This window comes from Ptychodera flava, chromosome 4 (genome assembly GCF_041260155.1).
Source record: "Ptychodera flava strain L36383 chromosome 4, AS_Pfla_20210202, whole genome shotgun sequence".
Taxonomy (NCBI): Eukaryota; Metazoa; Hemichordata; class Enteropneusta; family Ptychoderidae; genus Ptychodera; species Ptychodera flava.
The window spans coordinates 19,796,929-19,815,750 of NC_091931.1; the positions used below are offsets into that span (position 1 = coordinate 19,796,929).

General features: G+C 35.8%; 1 protein-coding gene and 1 long non-coding RNA gene across 4 annotated transcripts in view; both read left to right on the forward strand.

Moving 5' to 3' along the window:
* The window catches only part of LOC139131122 (tripartite motif-containing protein 55-like), a 55,803-nt gene that overhangs the window by 15,674 nt on the left and 21,307 nt on the right, over positions 1 to 18,822 (forward strand). For 2 of the 3 annotated variants that reach the window (XM_070697071.1, XM_070697073.1), the window contains exons 3-4: positions 16,202 to 16,236; positions 18,245 to 18,543. In XM_070697071.1, the coding sequence (XP_070553172.1) occupies positions 18,399 to 18,543 (145 nt within the window). In that variant the 5' untranslated portion in view covers positions 16,202 to 16,236; positions 18,245 to 18,398. Of the gene's footprint in view, positions 1 to 16,099; positions 16,237 to 18,244; positions 18,544 to 18,822 lie in introns of those variants that run through there. The other variant, XM_070697072.1, reaches the window with a different exon arrangement.
* Positions 8,630 to 9,963, forward strand: LOC139131119 (uncharacterized). Its single transcript, XR_011552052.1, has 2 exons — positions 8,630 to 9,393; positions 9,788 to 9,963. It is a non-coding gene; the product is annotated as an uncharacterized lncRNA (long non-coding RNA).

An 18,822-nucleotide genomic window follows, 5' to 3' on the forward strand; every position in this document is an offset into this window, starting at 1 on the left:
CTTTTCATATGCAAAATCAGCGTACGTTAATTAACTGCTAGTATTGTTTAAATAGCATTTTATTTGAAAGGGATTCTATAGTACCATCGTTTTTGTAAACTCTTCATGCAATTTTATGAACTAAATGATGACCTCAAAGTAACAGCAAGTGCTGGACGGCACTTTTAACGCTGGTTGGAAATCCTGAGTGCCGGACAGGGGGGGGCCATCATCAAGTCAGGCGCCGACTGGCATTGGCCACGCTAAAAGTAGTTCCGGCAGTGCTAATGTTTTGTTTACACTAAAAGATAATCTGTTCGCATATGTTGACATAGAGATTAATCCTCTGATAACCAACTCGGGTTACTCGGGTACGTCCAAGTTAATGGAGCGTTCCCCTCATGCTTAGTGTATCATAAAATAGCAATTTCATCAGCAAATGTGACATTTAAGTTGGAGCTCTTTAAATTTTTATACATTTAATAAATTTCAGACTTATTTTATCCTTTTATTTCATATCATTTAATAGCTGACTGTATAAATTTTATGTGGTTATCAATTGGCTTCTCTGAAAATCTCCACATTTTATGAACGACAAAGACAAAAAGGATAGAACGTGATCATGCTTATCAATTAGGAATGTTACCTAGTTTGAACATTTTCAGATACAATTCGATGTGTTGTATGAAAACAGCACCTCCAGTTGGAGGGCTATTTATCCCCAAAACGTGAAATGTCCGGAACCCTTATCTTTCTTTCTATTATGAATAACCCTATTTAAAGAGACTAAAATTTCGACTTGCTATGCAATTTTTGGGGCAATGTGCAGTGTCTCTGAAGATTGGAGTTTTGATTGGTTGGTTGAATATTATTTGAATCATTTCCAAACAGCCAATCAGGTGCACAGTAGCCTTAGATTTAGACATCTGAAGTTGCTTATCAAAAATTGACCCATCAGATATGATCTCAGCCGCTGCACATCAGTGACAAGCTTTCGTATAACACAACAAAATGCTCTCAAATTATCAAAAATATGAAATGCTGTAGGAAAATAATTGATGATATTTAAAAAAAAATGAGACTGAAAGGTTTTTGTTTTCAGTATGCCTATTCACGTCTCCTCAGTAACCTAGGACGTTTATTTTGTTCCATACCTGTCTTGATGTTTACCACAGCTTTCCTGATGATAAACCTGTTCAAAAGCACATCCTGCTTCAAAATATATGGTCATCTGATATTTAAGTATGTATGAAGACAAAATTTAATCTCCATGCAGCAAGTAATTTTCAAAGTTGCTTCCGTCTGACTGTGTACACTGTAGCCCAGAGACGTTTTTTCTCAATCTATCTGAGGTCTGAATTTTCATCACCAGAAACCTGGTCAGTCAATTGAACTGAACTATTGACTTAACCTACTGATAAACCTTCATCTGACAATTTGATCATGCTTTACGATACAGTTAATTAGACTAAACCACAGGTGATACAAACACCCACAATTCATTTTATGAATCAAAACAATTCCATTGAAGTCATCGATGCAGTGTCTGATGAATATTTCAACACACATTCGTGAAAGTACTTTGAGGGAAGCAGCATTCTCAGCAACACCTCGCTCTTTGGTATGGCAGTTTACATCCTAGAGATGAAACTAAAGCCAGCAGACCATGAAAACTGACTGAACCAGTTCTCTGTAATTCATGATTCTCTGCTTTCACCACAGGTCCCATGAGTCTGTATTGTAATTTTCTGCCTATTGGTTTTTTTGCAACCGTCCATTTTCTTCAATATCAAGCCATAGGCTCATACTTTAAGTCCACACAATTCTGATTTAGAACTAACATCGCAACAATCGCAGCCTTGTGGAAAGAAATGATGAATAATCCGATAAGGCGTTTTTTTCATTTCCTCACAATTTGTATCTTGTAGACACTCTCAATAGTCTAGTAACTTCCCAATGCTGTTAATTGTTGGCTATATTACCAATGTTTCTGAGAAGCAATTGCCAGACCCTGGACTAAAAACACCTTTGAGGACTCCATGTGGGCCCTGATTGGCACTCTTCTTTACAATGTTTGATGACATTGCCATGCTGCGATTGCTCCTGGCCAATGATGACTTTTGCATAAATAGTTGAAATGCAAATAGTTCTAATTTCAGTACAGCAACAATTAACATGCACCTGAAATGAAAAAACAGATAATATTACTTCTTTCATCAAACATTGATCAGTAGATTTTATTTCGTCCCCTACATGACTTTGTACTACCTGTGATCATACCTGTGATCATAACCTTCCAAGCTAGTTTGCCTTCAGTGTTTCAATATTATCTTTTGACATCCTCAACCAAGATTATGAGCTTTAAGTTGTTGAATGTAGATTTGACATGATATTCAGTCAGTCTAGACGGGATGATTTATGTGTTAGATAAGACGGTAGATTCTCTTTAAGAAGCCCAGGGAAGATCAGTCTATGTCGTAGACAAGTAGAGATGATCTTCTGGCAGAGTATGTCAATCCTTAGTGAGAGGGCAAAGATAAAACAGATACTTCTGTCATCATTGATCACAAGATTTCTTGACATTGAAGATTTCAAATTTAGTACATGTCATCGTGACCACCTGTGATCATATTTTGATGTCTGCCTTTGGTGTTTCAAAATTACATTTTTGATGGTATCAAAGACGATGATCAGGTTTAAGTTTGTTGTATGTAGATTTGAGATATAATATTCAGTTAGTCTAGACTACAAGATGATTTATGCATTAGATAAGATGGTAGATTCTCTGTAAGAAGCCCATAGATCACACTGTGTCGTAAACAAGTAATGACTATATTTTGGGTTGAGAAAGTTGAGCATTTTAATCCTAAGTGATGGAACAAAGATAGCCTACATGTTTTATCACTCTGAATAGTTTCAACCCCATTTCCCTGTTTAGAGATCCAGCTGTATCATAGAAAATAAATAGACAGGGTCATGAAGGGGTTAAAAGCCAATGTGATAAAATTTTCTTGTCTTGACTCAAATGAAAGTGTGCCTTTACCATTTGCCAAACTGTGTCATAAAGATCCGCCAACTAAGTAAGTTATTGTCAGAATATATTTAGGTCATTATGCAAGATTAACAACATTCATAGACAATCACTTAAGAAATCCATGTATTTGTGAAATCTCACCTGTATTATCGCTGCTGCAACAAACAACAAACAAACAACAAATAAACAAGTAAATAAATTCACAAACAAATAAAAATAGATAATTTATCGTCTATGCAAGTTTCTTTAAATCAGTAAATATATTATAGCCATATAATAATCAAAATTAGATACAATAGTGATAATAGTGAGTAATGATAATAAATATTGATAAGAAAAGATATATATGTCAGCTGAAGCAGCGAGGTCAAAAACATATATTGTTAAATGTAGTGTTTGCATTTAATGAAATAGAAAGTCATTTTACAGTTTAGGCTGTGAGTCAAACCATGAGATAATTTTTGGCATCATGTGCTTCAGATGTTAGAAGTATGGAGTAAATCAAACATGCAAAAAATATCAAAATTTGAAGATAGCTATTCTGTTGTATTTTCCAAAGCAGTATATATGACTGTATTAGCATGTAGAGTACTCCCCACGTCAGTGCCAGAGTGGAATGGCAGTGAATAGCAACATTGACTGCACTAAATATAGAACTGTCATCCGATAGTGCACAGTAGTAAAGATAGGATGAGAAGTGTTTATTGAGCAAATGAGGATGTATGTCCATTGAATTGGGATTTAAACCCTCCATATAGATTGATTATCCAGATAGTGGGACATTGGTGCCTTCGTGAGAAATGCTGACACACTGATTCAGTATATATCATTGCTCATGTACGATATGTTGCTGACTCAGGAAGCTGCAGTGATTGCAACATAATTACTAGTCTACTGAGTCTAGTCCCTTCGCCACAGTATTTCTTGCCTTCAGAGATTTTGGAGTAGGGGCCAAGGCCAAAAATCTCAGACGAAGGGACTAGACTACAATTACACATATAGCCCCAGACAAACTCTCATACTTGTTAGTGTTATCCACGTTCAGAGACTGGAAAATAACGGTTACAGCCAGATTAACATTAGCATGGTGCAGATAAAGGGTGTCTTTAATGCCGATAATGTATGCCTGTCACACACACAGCGTGAGAATCATAAAATATACCTTATCAGGAAATTATGCAAGACGGTCAGATCTCAGTGAGCTCTGATTGTAATAGAGGTGAGATTCAAACTAGGAGTCTTGCCGTAGTCTGTCTGGAAGGCTGCATGCATGCACACATGACATTTCATTTATTTCTCAGCAGATTTTGCTTTTAATTGATATTCACAAATGGAACAGAAGAAGTGAGATAAGAACTAGGAACCTGTGCTCCAAATATAAAGTATTTGTCTCTATATAAAAAACATAACCTTATATTACTAAGAATATATATACTGATATCATTTTTTTCCCTTAGTTGTCAACAAGCTAGCTGTTATACAAGTCGGTAAATAACAACAGTATAGGGCCCTTTACGTCATACAATTTACATAGAGATAATGGCATTTACTGTCATTAAGTGAGGTTTTATCAGTCAAATTTGCAATACATACATAAAGCTTTATGCAATAATCGTTCATTTGTTGGTGTTTTTGTTTTTGTTGATGCATCAAAAAGTCAAAATGATAACAGATTTTATCAGTATGAAATGAGCAGAGGACAACAAAATTATAGAAAAAAGTTGAATTTGGCGTGTTTGTCTTGTTTTTTTATCTTTGTAGAAATATTATCATAGTACCAGTCAAAAAATATATCTTTCAGATATATTGTTAAATTGTGTTTCAAATAGTAACAGTGCTCATTCTGTCATTGTTAGGTTTCAACAGAGAAAATGGTAGTCACTGTGTCATGACTATCAAATGCTTGTAAACTTTTCATAAAGCCCAAAATGTTAGATATACGGTACTGTATGCGTGACATTGGACATTTAGTTTGTCTAATTTGCTGCCTTGTGTTGGTACACCTCATGAATTAAAAATATTTTATCCAGGAAAGCATACAACACCTCAGCATATTTAATTTAATTTAATTTAATTTAATTTAATTTTATTTTATTTTATTCTTGTCAACAGTGCCAGTTGGCAGCCACTTACAGACAAATTAAAATATGAATCATAAAGTATAAATCTAATAAAAGACAAAATTGAAACTTAAGAAACTACATACAAGATACATACAACAGATTAAAATCACATACTAGTAGACAAGACTGCAAAGATATTTTTGTTGTGTAAAGTTGCAGTGAATTGTAAAAGATATAAATATTATTGTTAAGTGATTAAATAAGCCGGAAATTCGACCAATGAACCCTCTTTGTAACATTGACTTTTTTATGAGGTATTTAAATTAGGTCCATTCGTCTGGCACTTACACTGATAAGGAAAATTGGGCCCAAAGAAGGATACACTATCTGCACAATTAAATGTGTCAAAAGACATTACACAGGAATACTAAGTTAAAAATATTCCTACGAAGATGTAAATGTGGAATATTAATTTTTAAACTGTGAGTATTATGATATTTAACAGAAAACTGCCAAACATTGTGTGAACACTTTCAAATTTAAAAAATTAATGTCTAACTTTATATTAATAGTTGCTATCCTGTGGTTTTCTAATTCATCTTTCATGTACATCAGCAGTGTCAAAATAAAATGCAGTATTTATTTTAATGTTAATTATGTGGCCTTTCGACGTCTCCAGTGAACCTGTCTGCCAAAGGTAGCCCTTGAGTTGATTGTAATTCAAGTGTTTTGACGGCTGAACAGCGATTATCTTTCCAAGACTACCGCACCATTATCAAACCAATACACATGCTACGAGAACGGCGGTCTCCTTTTAATCTAAATAAATGTATTCACCCCTCAAAGCTGAAAGTCTCATTCACACACACAAACAGACACAAAAGAATCCGTCTTACCCTAAGTCCTTCCTGATTCTGGTACCTGGATTCGTGATTAGGCCTTGGATTTACATCCAAATGGCTGTTTCCATAGCAACTGCATCCATCTAGGTATCATTTCCTAGGTCCTTTTTTTTGATCACTAGGATACAAGAATGTTGACTAGTGACTTATTTTAATATTATGAAATTTTATCGATGAAAAAAGGCACGTTTTCATCTTAAAATTATGGTGAAATTTTTTTCTTGGCTTTGCAAGAAATTGAACGTTCAGTGATCAGTCGGTTCTGTGGATAAAACGTGAATTTGTTAAAGATTATATCATGTTTGAAATTCTTTTCTGTATCTGTTTGATACAACACTAATCTGAAAATGATCATTCAATGATAGGAGCTCTATCATTATCCAGGACAACCACTGTGAAAACAGAAAAAAGATTCGGAATTGTCTGTGTATGAGAGAGGATGGAAGATAATTCAGATGAACTCTTTTAATATTTACTACATGTTCCTATGCAGGGAAGACTATCGACAGTTCATCAGTAAAATTGGGCTATGGTACCATTACATTGATTTACATCCTGTACTGTGTACTGCTGAAAGTTTACCATTTTGACGGCGTGTTAAATAAGCTCCTCAGCCAATTCATCAATATTCCATTGATATTCCAGGGTCAACAAATGTTCCTGTGCATTGCTTCTTGTGTATCTTTTTGTGTAATTGACATGATTGTTTGGCTTGATGCAATCTTAATTATTTAGACATAGTGTCACTGAAAAACCAACCTATCATTGAACCAAACAAACAATAAACAAACCAAAGAATAAATAAATGGAGTCAAAACTAAACAATTTGTAAGCAAACACAAAAACTCTGCAATTTTAGGTAAAATAAAAATAAGTCTTTACAACATAAAATGATATGGTGCATATATCTAATCAAAGCTATACTGCAAGCCTTAACTCCAAGCAAAAAGTTAATCCTCTTTCTACCAGGCTCCATAAACAAACCTTAGAAATAAATACAACTTGGGATAAAAAGGATTAATTTTGTTGACTCAGGCTCAAATCCATCTAAACTGACCATAAAATTCAAACATATGGAATATGCATATTGGAATCTTTTCAGGTTACACTTGTTCAAATCTTTCAGGTTACACTTTATAGATATTCCATTCACTTTTCTCTTTCCCATGGGGAAAAAAATTTGATACCTTAATTTGTGTCAGCAGGCATGATTTATATTTAAAGATCAAATTTTGTTACTCTGTCATCACTCTCATCGTACATACAGCAGACGAATATAATAGCATTGATTGTGATTTCAGATTTATTATTAAATATAGCTGCATGTGCCCGACATTTCGAACAACGCTGCCTAAAATTTGGACAAATTTTGTCGTTATATGCATGGCTGTTGTTGCATCTTGTAGTCTGAACCATAAATTCATATGAATAAGTGTGACTTTTAGTATAGCCATTTTAACACTAGCTGCTTTTAGTTTCGTCGTACAATAGCAGACAAATATATTTATTTATGCATTTTAATGAAAGAAAAAAATGACATCATTTGTGATCAGTGCTATTGAATCTCCTTTTTTACCTTCTCGTGTCTATTTATAGACAGAGAACCCTTATGAAAATGAAACTGTGCGGCAGCTCTGCTGTAGACTAGCGGCAGCTCTGCCGTAGAGTTGCTGCACTAGTGCTGCACAGGAAAGCTGTGCAAGAGAGGCTGTGCAGGAAAATGCAGCTAGCTGCACAGTGTTAATCTGAGCAGAAACTGTGCAGCAGGAGACAAAACTGTGCAGCTTCTGTGCAATAATCTCCATACTGTACACCTTGTGTGCGGCAAATGTAAAATGTGTACAGCTTGTGTACAACAGACCTTGAAGTGTGCAGCTTGTGTGCAGCTTGTGTGCCAGAAATGACATTACATGTACAGATTGTTATTGGTTATTGCTGCAAATATGGAGCAACACATGATGGGCACATTGCCGACTATTTCATTACCGGAGTACAGTGTACCATTGCACTTCGTGACCAGTCATATTCAAGAAAACAAAACTGACCTTTCATTTATATTTTACATTCATTTATTTTTATAACAGACAATCTAACTTTTAAATTATAAAAACTGTTAGATAATGGACAGCTTTTAAAGCACAGTTCAGCTGGTGAAAGCGACACAGGCCTAAACTCAACAACATTGCAGGATGATGGATATAAAGAGTACATCTGTATTATACAGCAGTGACATGTAACATCATTACATGAGTACCCCGTTCGACGATCTGGTTTGGTAAATCAAGGTTCAATCGACAACTGAATTTTTAGGAAAACAAATTTTTAAAACAGGGACTTGTCTGACTTGCAAGTTAAACTCTGTATTTTCTGCGAGTGATACCAAAATGCACTGAAACAGTTTCGAACGAAATCTATGATGGTCTGTAACTTGTGTACTGTAAGGACGCGTCGTAGACTTTTGTTACTGCAAATCTGTACCTTAAAAATATCGACAGATGAGAACTTTTCATTGTAGAAACAAACAAATAAACTTCAATGTCGCAGGACCCGCTACTAGTACCTTGGCTCCAAGCAGGGCCGTGGACGTGCTCAGACTTCACGCTATATAAGCCTATAGCAGTGTATACAGTATGCAGTATACGGTACGTACGTACAGCAGTGCCCAGCACTGGAAGCTAAGTCTGTGTCCTGTCATCGCTGACAAAATCTCGCTTTCTGTTATGACTGGATTGATATTAAATGCTTTTGTCCATGTTTTCAGCGTTAGATAATTGTTTCACACCCCATCCCGACCGCTGTACGAAAATCCAATACGCTGCTTCGCCAACGTCCAGTGCTGAGACTGAGAGCAGCCGACATGTTTACACTCTGAGGTCACGGTTCATCAAGTTCAGTTCGCGCATTGATATTGAATCTTCGTGTTGAAAGAAATTTTACTCTATTTTGAGTCTTTCTATGATGAAAATAACCAGTTTCATTATACTTGTAAATTGGGTGCTCTATCAAGTATAAAACATAACGGATTGGTGAATAATGTAGAGTCGATTCCAACGTTTAAAAACGGGACTACATTATAAATCGCGCAATGATTTATAGATCGCACTTCCGTTAACGTCATGAGGCTTGATCGGCGCGAAGTTAGATTTTGGTACCATCGGCTGTGTACTTGTTGTTAGGGAGTTATCTAGTGGACAATTTCGTGATCTTTCTTTGGAATCGCCAGGCAAATGATATCACAGTGTTGGAAAAACGTGTATACAGCACCAGCGATTGACGGGTTTCAAAATTTGTGAACGCGAACAGCAGTAAAAATGCTGACTATGTTTTCTAAGAATGTACACACGGTTCGGAGAGACCTGCAACCGGAACCGGGATCGAATCATCCAGCCTCTGCGAGCCATTCTCAAATGTACCGGTAAGTCAATGTACCGTCCGTCTGTTCATCGCTATAATGTTCTGTAATCGTTGCATTGCTATGTTTAGCTACAGATAAATTTTCGTTGAGTACTGATTCATACTGAATTCACTTTCGTTTCACAACAGTTACAGTAAGTGCTGAGATTTTTGCAGATTGTCGCCCGTCGCCGCCGTTGGTATGTAAACAACATACGGCGAGCTGTCGGCTGTTTGACATTTGATCATTATTAATTTAATAATCATAAATGTATATGCATTTTTTTGCTTCAAGTTTTCAACTTTTTTGTCTCTTTTCAAATAATTATTGATGTCTTTCATCAAATTGCGATGTTTAAATGTGTGGTCAAACGGTAAAGACTTATACTCTTCCCTGAACGATTTGTATTTTTCAGAATGCATAGTGAGGAAGGGACAAGAAATTCAGAGAACAGAAAGCCAAATCGCAGCCTATGACAGTAATGTAAATGTTACATGAAACTTCTCGAGTCAAAAGAAAATCTCTTGAAGATACTTGTGGCATGAAATGAACATGGCATTTAAAATAAATCGTACCACAATTTGAATTTAATCTTTTTTTCTCCATGTCTTTTTATTTAACAATAACTTTATTTGCGCTGACTATTTTTTCTTGTGAAACTGGTATTTCAGAGCTTAGTTGGATAAAACACATCTTGTGCTTTCCACAGTCTGTCAGGTTTTCAACGGTGTCACTAACATTGGCCATGTTTACACAAGCGATTTTACAACTTCTGTTTACATATCTGAGCTGAATGTATTATATCGTTGGAAAAGAAAAAAACGTTGAAACTTATGGTACAATACAAGAAATTTTGCTTTCACTTATTGTGTTGCTTCTTTGGTTTTCAGTATCTCTCGTCTATTTAATAATGTATTTCGTTTTCTTACTGTTGCTGAAATTGGTAAAAGTTTATCCCAGAGCTGACTGCTGTGGAATTATGCCAACTTATGAAGGAAATTTTGCATTTTGTAGTTTGCGGCAAATCTGCAATAACATGCAAAATAATTTGCCGCAAATTTTACCTACTCCTGGTAGCTGTCCTGCAAGATGCCACAATTTTCTGTGAAGTTCCTGCACAGTCTTTCAGGTACTCTGTAGTTCAAATGGCTATTGTGCAATCACAGGCTTCCACATTACCAACACAAAGTTACTGCAGTTACTGTTTTCAGCATTTCTTGCACTATATATTTGCTCAGTGCAGCTAATGTGTATAATGCGAAAGAATCACCTTACAGCAAAGCTGCTGCAACTTGTTGTATTGTTTCACAGTTCCTGCACAAAGCTACCGCACAGTTACTGTTTTCATTGCTTCTTGCACCTGTGCGGCAGCAACTAATTTGCATGAGAAAAAATCGCCTTACAGCAGAGCTGCCGCAACCTGCTGTATATTGCTGCACAGTTCCTGCACAAAGCTGCCGCACAGTTACTGTTTTTATCATTTCTTGCGCCTGTGCGGCAGCAGCTAATTTGCATGCGAAAAAGTCGCCTTACAGTTGAGTTACAGTAATTGTCTGTTGCACTAGTGCCGCACCTGTGCAGGAACACTGTGCAGCAGGCTAAAAATTTTCATAAGGGAAGGTATTAGAGTTGAAAACCAATATGCTGCTGTCAAGAACTTCCGTCTGTCAAGACTTCCGTCTGTCAAGATCCGTTGACGTCATGCCATTGTGATGGGTCATATCATAACTGGTGGGGGTGTTCATGGCTCAGGTTGTGGTGTGGGAGAACGATTTTGAGCTATGACAAAAATCAAAAGGGACTTAGCGGCATAGCCACAGTGTTAAGCCTTTCTCCAAGGTTTCTTAGTTGACTACAATCTATTACAGACTACTGAGCTGACGTTAGGGGTACTCACTTTGTGTTTGCTCACTCTGTGAGCGCTAGTGTTTGGTACTGAGTTGCGTGGATATCCCCTCATGGCCTCACGTGATCTGGGCCTGTTGCATAATCTGCAGATGATCAAATGCCTCCGAGTCTGAAAACTGTCATTGTGTAAGCCTGTCGGCATTTTCCTTGCATTTTTTCTCATTTAATTTTGCAAAATATCGGCGAGTACCTCAATATTTCAAGATAACCCTTTCTTCCCAATCGTTTCCTGGAGTTTCAGAGTCATATGAACGAAAATGAGTGAAAGTTTTAGACAGGAAAATCGGACGTCGGCCATGTTCAATGTTTACAGTACAATCAGAAGTTTACGTGGAGGAATTAACCAACAAATACAGGAGTGTTCATGATGCCCGCCCTCTAGAGGCAGACCCTCCTATATGAAGTACCACATTTGATGCTTGTGGAAAGCTTGACCACACAATGGAGCATTTAAACTTTTAGAAAATGACAAACTGAATAAGAAGGTATTCAGAAATGTCAAATACTGAGGAAAAATGCGCAAATATTCAAAATAAACAGGTTAACTGATTGGTCAGCTATAAAAAACAATGAAAATGTCTATGATCAAAAGTTTTTGAGATACGCACATTTTAACAAATACAGAAATTATTAACATTATAAATATAAGACCAAACTATTTTTTCAGGGATGGGACAGGTTGGAAATGAGGGGTGAGAGACAAAGGCACTCCTATTGCTGCATGTGGATGCAGCCACACCATTTCATTTACAGCATACTTATATTCACTGTGTTGTGTTCAAGTTCCATATTGTACTGACTGTCATACAAGGATAACATAAGCAAATCAAATCAAATTAGAAAAGGATCAATGCTGTTGTGTGGATTTTGCTGAACATGGCTGATATTTCGCCCTATATATTTGGTATCCAGCAAAGGCATATTTTGATGTAAAGTCCAAATTAACACTACATTGCTGACAATATATTTTACCGTTTCTGCATGAATTTTTCTTTTTAAATTATAGTATATTAGTACTTCAAAACAGATTAACAGTTATCGTGATGTCAACCCATAATTTTACATCACAAAGACTGTAATTCTGCCAATTTTTTTGTTTTTCAGTCATTTTATAAATTTTGCACTGCACAAGATGATTGAACAAATTGCAATGTTTGAATTTGTAAACTCAAAGAATAAAAATCCTTTGGTCACAAATTAAATTATTTTTTGAAAAGAAATTTACTCTTAAACACTTTTAGCATATATTCTTTACACGGTCATGTATTTCAAGGAAAATATGCCTATTAAAACAGTAATTTCGTCACTTTCAATTTTTTTTCAATACTATGACAATTATCAGCCATGAGGTTATACAAACACAAGACCAGATAGGCGTTTTTTCATCATTTCCACAGGACTCTTTGGAAAATCCATTAAAACCAGTTAAAAGTGACTGGAAATGATCACTTGGTATACATTTAATTTACAGATGCCAGGTTGTGTATTTCACATGCACTCAGGTCAGTAAGAAGTGCGTCATTACTATTTTGGACTGTTAATTCTTATTTCTGAATTATTTAACTTTTTTCCACATTGAACTATCTTTAGGCAGTTTATACTGTAGCTTAGAATTTTTTTGATTGATGTATTTAATCATCTTTTGGGTTCTCTGGGTCCATATCCCACCTCATGCCCCTACATCATCAACTATTTACCAACAACTCCATGCCAACAACCAATTACCTGACCTGGCCACACATTAGAGAAGGTACAGCGTCATTGACGGTATTTTTCAAGTATGGATACATTCTGTAACTTCCACAGTGTTGCTACTCATTTACCATTTGATTGTATTCCCCTCATTTATTAGAAAGGTGTTCCCCAAGAAGTATGCATGAAGGATCTTGAATTTGGTGAATGACTCGGGAAGTTCTGTAGGCAGGTAGTGAAAAACTGAAGTAGAAATGCGCATGTTTAAATTATCTATTTCACGGTTATTGCAGATGGATGCAATCAGCGTGAAACTTAATTAGATCAACAGTACTGGGAATTTAAGATAAATTGTATGCGCAAGCATTATTATCTCTGAGTGTGGTGATTGATATGTATGGTACTTCTCCCAGCAAGGCTTTTCAGCATCTTCCTTGTTGCCAGAATCTCTTTTAAATTCAATAGAGTGCCTGACTTGATATGATCACGTCATGAATTTTGAGAAAATGAGGGCAGTTTTGCTGCTGTCATAACAAATTAATTTCCTGAAGTACCTTTCTTACTTGTTACTTTCTTACTAAGTTGATAGGTCAGCAGGAAATATTCTTGCCGCCTCGGGATAATTTGGCATATCAATTATATGGACATTTCTCAAATTATTTTTTGACCCTTTGAACTAGCTTTTTTCTGTCTCACTCGCAGTGAAAATCCTGTGCACTGTAGTGAACTCTCTCTCTCTCTCTCTCTCTCCTCTCTCTCTCTCTCTCTCTCTCTCTCTCTCTCTCTCTCCTCTCACTCTCTCTCTCTCTCTCTCTCTCATACAGCTGTTATTATTCAGCTGGCTCATGTCATAAGGTGAAGAAATACATTTGGAATTTAAATCCAAATATGAATTTTATTCTCAAATAATAACACCTTGAATACATCTTACCATGTATTTGAAATCAAATTTATACTTTTACAGTACACACAACACATTGATATAAGGTAGATTGCACCTCGGGAGAGACATTTGGACCCTCAGACTGTTGCTTGTCTTACCACTTGTGTGGGCTCATTTTGAAGCTCACAGAGAAAATAAAGTTTTCAATGATTTATTTGTGAAAATCAAAACCATCGCGAAAATGAATTAATGGTCATGACCATTAATTCGTTTCCACCATGGTTTCACTTAATTTGTCTAAAACCGGAGTCGAATATATGCATGGTCACCTATTCATTCAGTATCTTTCAACATGTCAAACAACATAGCGTCATGCATCAAACAAAATTCATGAAAAATGGCCGACTTTGTCCCTTTAAAGGCTAAGTAAGTCTTTAATGTTGAGGTGCATACTACCTCAATTACTAATAAGTGTTTTGTTCAGGGTTATACATCTCTGTGAAGAAATGTAATTTGACGTGATCAAAATGTGACAGTACGTGGTCCAAATCATGGTAGATACCCTGTATGTTGATTGTTGTGATAATGTGAGAATTACAATATTACATGTAGGGTTGTAACTTGTATTTTAGACAAACATCAAAATCATGAATGATTGTTAAACATGCTATTTATAATTACAATATGTGATAATTTTGTGATTATGTTAAAAAGCTCTTTGTTGTCAACAGTCTGACCGATTATCCATTCTGCAATGAGCATATATGTTATACTGAATAAAAGTACAATTGCATCACAAAACATCAACTTGTTACAGGTTTAAACCATCTAAACCAATTTCATGCTGTGGTAGAATTTTTTATGTGTGAGAGTGTTCTTATTTTAGCAAGTACTGATGTTCTAAAAATATATCTTTAACTGGTATTTACTATGATTCATATGTTAACACACGTGCAAGGACTACGTACCCCTCCCACTTGTATATAATTGTTCATCCGTTTCAAATCACACAAACAGCTACCTGCACTTTGGATTCCAGTTATTGGCAATTAGTCATAATTCCAATTTATGTCACTGCAATTTCCTATGTTGAATTTTAGTATTTTCAAATCAATGTATTCATCAAATTCTTATTTGTCATTTTTCCTTGCAGTGAACCACAGTGTCAACTATTTGTCAATTCCAATAAAAATCACAGGTTGCAGGAGTTTAATAAATTTGCAATTATCAAAATATTATTTTGATATAACATCTGATGACATTTGTGTTGGTTTTGAATGTGTAATTGCAGTGTATTATGGATGTGGCATACCATTTAAAACAACATACCATGGAAGTAGCTGCATGAAGTGACCTGATATATATTTAGAATTATCCGTCAGTAAGAAACATGACCTTATTAGCTGCATTATCTTTTCCATCTGTGAGTTACGAAAAGTAGTTGTTGTACCACTATCAGGATGGGTACCACCAGCTGATACCTATCAAGTCTTGATACATTGGACTGAATAAGCACCGTACTGATGTATTACTCAGAGGAGATGTGTTACACCCATGCGCTACCTTCTGATCAATCAAACTGTCAGGTCAATCACCGCCTGCAAAAAGGGGAAAAAATTTGCATGTTACCTTTTAGTGTGTACAGTTTTTACACACTAGTATGTCAAGGTCCTTATCTGTTCATTGAAAAGTCAACTATTTTAGAGTATTGGAATGTCAGGATGGCTTGTAATTGGTGTTGTGAATAAAGAAACTTGATCGAATTGAAAAAAAATGTACTTAATATAAAATAGCTATAAACTTTCTGAACTAGTGGCCATGAATGATGCTTGTTTTTTTGTCATCATAGATAAATATTCAGTTAGATATGTCAATATTATTACAGTTTCATTCAATATTTCTACAGCCATAATATTTAATGGAGCACGTTTACAATAAAAGTTGTACTTTACCTCTATTATATGCAGTGAACGGTGTAAGCTTTTTACTGAGGGAATTCCCCAGTAACTTGAGGTTGAGTTCTTGAGGGTGGCGTGACCAGATACTCATTTGCATGATGAAACCATGCATTACAGTGATTAATTTTTCTCTGAGTCATAATTTCATGAAAAAAAAGACATCCAAGGTTGATAAACTCATTTCTACATGTATATCTCATAATAAGACAGCTGGAATCCCATCTCATTTCATTTCTCTGGATTTATGTGTGTGTGTGTGCTGCATGTTGTGAATAATTTATAAGCAGTGAGAGTAAGAGAGTACAGGATTGCCTGTGTGTCGGTCCAGTCAGTTGATTTCATCTAAGCCATCCAATGTGATTGATGTCTCATTCTTCTCTACTCACAGACTGTCCACTGTAATATCAGTTGTAAATTCTAAGGGTAAGTGTTCATTTATTTGCTCTCTCAGTTCCTTGTCAACTGCATTATGTTGTCAGTGTACAGTGCTGTAATCTTTCTCAAACCAAAATCTGAAAAGACAGCGGACCACTTTTGCTGAGAGTCTGCCAAGGATCTGAATCCTAATTTTTTTCCTTTTCATTTTTGAATCCTCTTTTACCCTGTTTTGCTCTTTAAAATTTTTGGAAAAAAGTTTCCATGATTTCTTCCCTGGCATAAATATGGTGTTATTCTGTTACTCTGATCGCTGTGAAGCTCTGTAACACAGATGGCGGGAACAAAATGCAGCAAACAGCGATTTTACATTAAGAAGAACGGAACAAAAAGTAACCTGACACCAGAGATGTGTATCTTCATTTTGTGTCTGTCTGGAGGGAAAGTTTATACATAGTAACAAGGCTGCTTTTAGTCTGTATTGATGAATTATGCATAGTAATAGTATGGAAACTATGCAGTACTGATGGTTTGTTCTAAGTTGATGAGTATGAGATGGATAAAATTTACATTGTCTACTACAATTTTATGCAATTTTTAACTCCCATTTTTGTCACATGTATATTTCTTCTTAAATACCATATGTTGCACTTTGTGAGGTATACACATCTCAAAGCAGAATGTTTTGCACCTTTTCTTTTGAAACTTCCTCAGGGAAACTCTAAACCACTTTCTTTTATAATCAAGAAAACCAAAGTGCAAATTTTTAAATAAGAAAAACAAATGAACAGGAATTTACCAATATTTGAACTTTAAAATGGCTGCCATTACATGTTCTAAGTCCACTGGGAAAATTAAATTTTCAATTTTTGTGAAAATGCAGTGATGGTCAAAACTTCTTCACCAGACGCTTAAAAGTGAGACCTCACAAACAGCTGACTAGTAGTAGAACAATATGCTAAAAAATTCATCGCTGAAAAAAGTGTTCCTGAGGCACATGCTACCTTAACTGCACATACTGAACAGAAAAAGTCATGCAACCAGCATCTTTTTGTTTGATGTCTCCCTTGTCCAATTGCACTTCTGAAAAGATTTCTAACATGCATGCATGCTCGGTAAGTTCATCCAAATCTCGTGACTCTCAGAAATTGGAACAGGTGTGATGCAACCTAAGGTGTATCCGAGATCTAATTTACATTCCATGTCAGTGTGTGCAGAGTATGATGCAATATGGGTGAAATTAGATCACTGTCCCCAATACAGAGTGGTTGCTCTATTCTCAATTGCATAAAGACTGCTCAAGACTGATGGAATTGTATGAAAAGTGTGACCTGTGTAAAGTGTTATTAGCCATCAGATCTAAGTAAAAAAGTACATTTAACCATGCAAATTTATGTAAATGAATCAGCTACATGCACGCGTTGAAATCCTGGGTTCTTGGGTGATGATTTTGTAGACGCCATTGTGTCCAGAGAACTTGAGTATCAGACTGTCTTTTATATACAGGAAATTAAGCGCAACCTTCAGAATTTACCAGCTGATTTTATTGTCTTAAGATATATACACACACTCTGCAAATTTTAATGACAATTTTTCATCTCAGAGTTACCAGTGTTATTTCAGTAGCAATTTAAAATGAAACAGGAGATTGCTTTTTCTTGGAAAATGTGGCTTGCATCATCCTCACAAGGTTGTTATGATATTAGCATGTGATGTTTTATAAGATGAAACTTTGCACTTACTGTAAGATACTGAATAAGGCAAACTGCATGGTTCTTCAAATGGTGTACCAATTAGATAAGAAAGATAACACATTGACGTGAAATATGATATCTAAACTTTGAATATATATAGCTACTTTTACCACGGCAGATGCATATGATTTTAAAATGAGAAATTTGATCATGTCAGAATCCTACGTTTAAAAACCATCAATACTGAATCTGTTGATAAATTAAGAATTATTAAGCCATAGAACTCTATGTCCCAGTATATTTGAAAGATTTTCACTGACAGGTATTTCTGATTTCCGTGACTTACTGCTCGTCATTCACAGATATCCAGCTGTAGCAGAGAGTCTGTACAGACCTGTAACCCCCAAACTGGGTAGTAACATATCAACTGAATGGCAGTACACGGCCTACTGCTGTCAGTCAGGTAGATGCCATCAACCACAGGACGGTCAAAGTCTCCTCAACAAGCCCGACACCATGAGCGTCACAAACGGAGCCACCAAACGAACGTCCAGTTTCGAAGAACCCCGCGGTTACTACTGCACCATCTGTTACCATGGCTACAAGAAGGATGGTGCTGGTGTGCCAAGAAACCTAACATGTGGGCATACATTCTGTACAGGTAAATAATCGATTTTTATCTTCAAATCAAATCTTGGACGATCAGCAAAATTTTGAGATGTAGTAAATTGTGGATATTACATTGCATGGCACAAGAATATTAAATTTTTCTATGGTAAACGCATGTCATGGTATTGCAATACATTCAGTAGATTGATACCTTACCGTACAATTTGTGTCCAATTTTCAATGGAACATGAAAGTAAAGCAATCAATTCGGAGCATATTTGCCTGATTTATGCATAGAGACCCCTAATAATCTGAAATAATTTTTTATTTT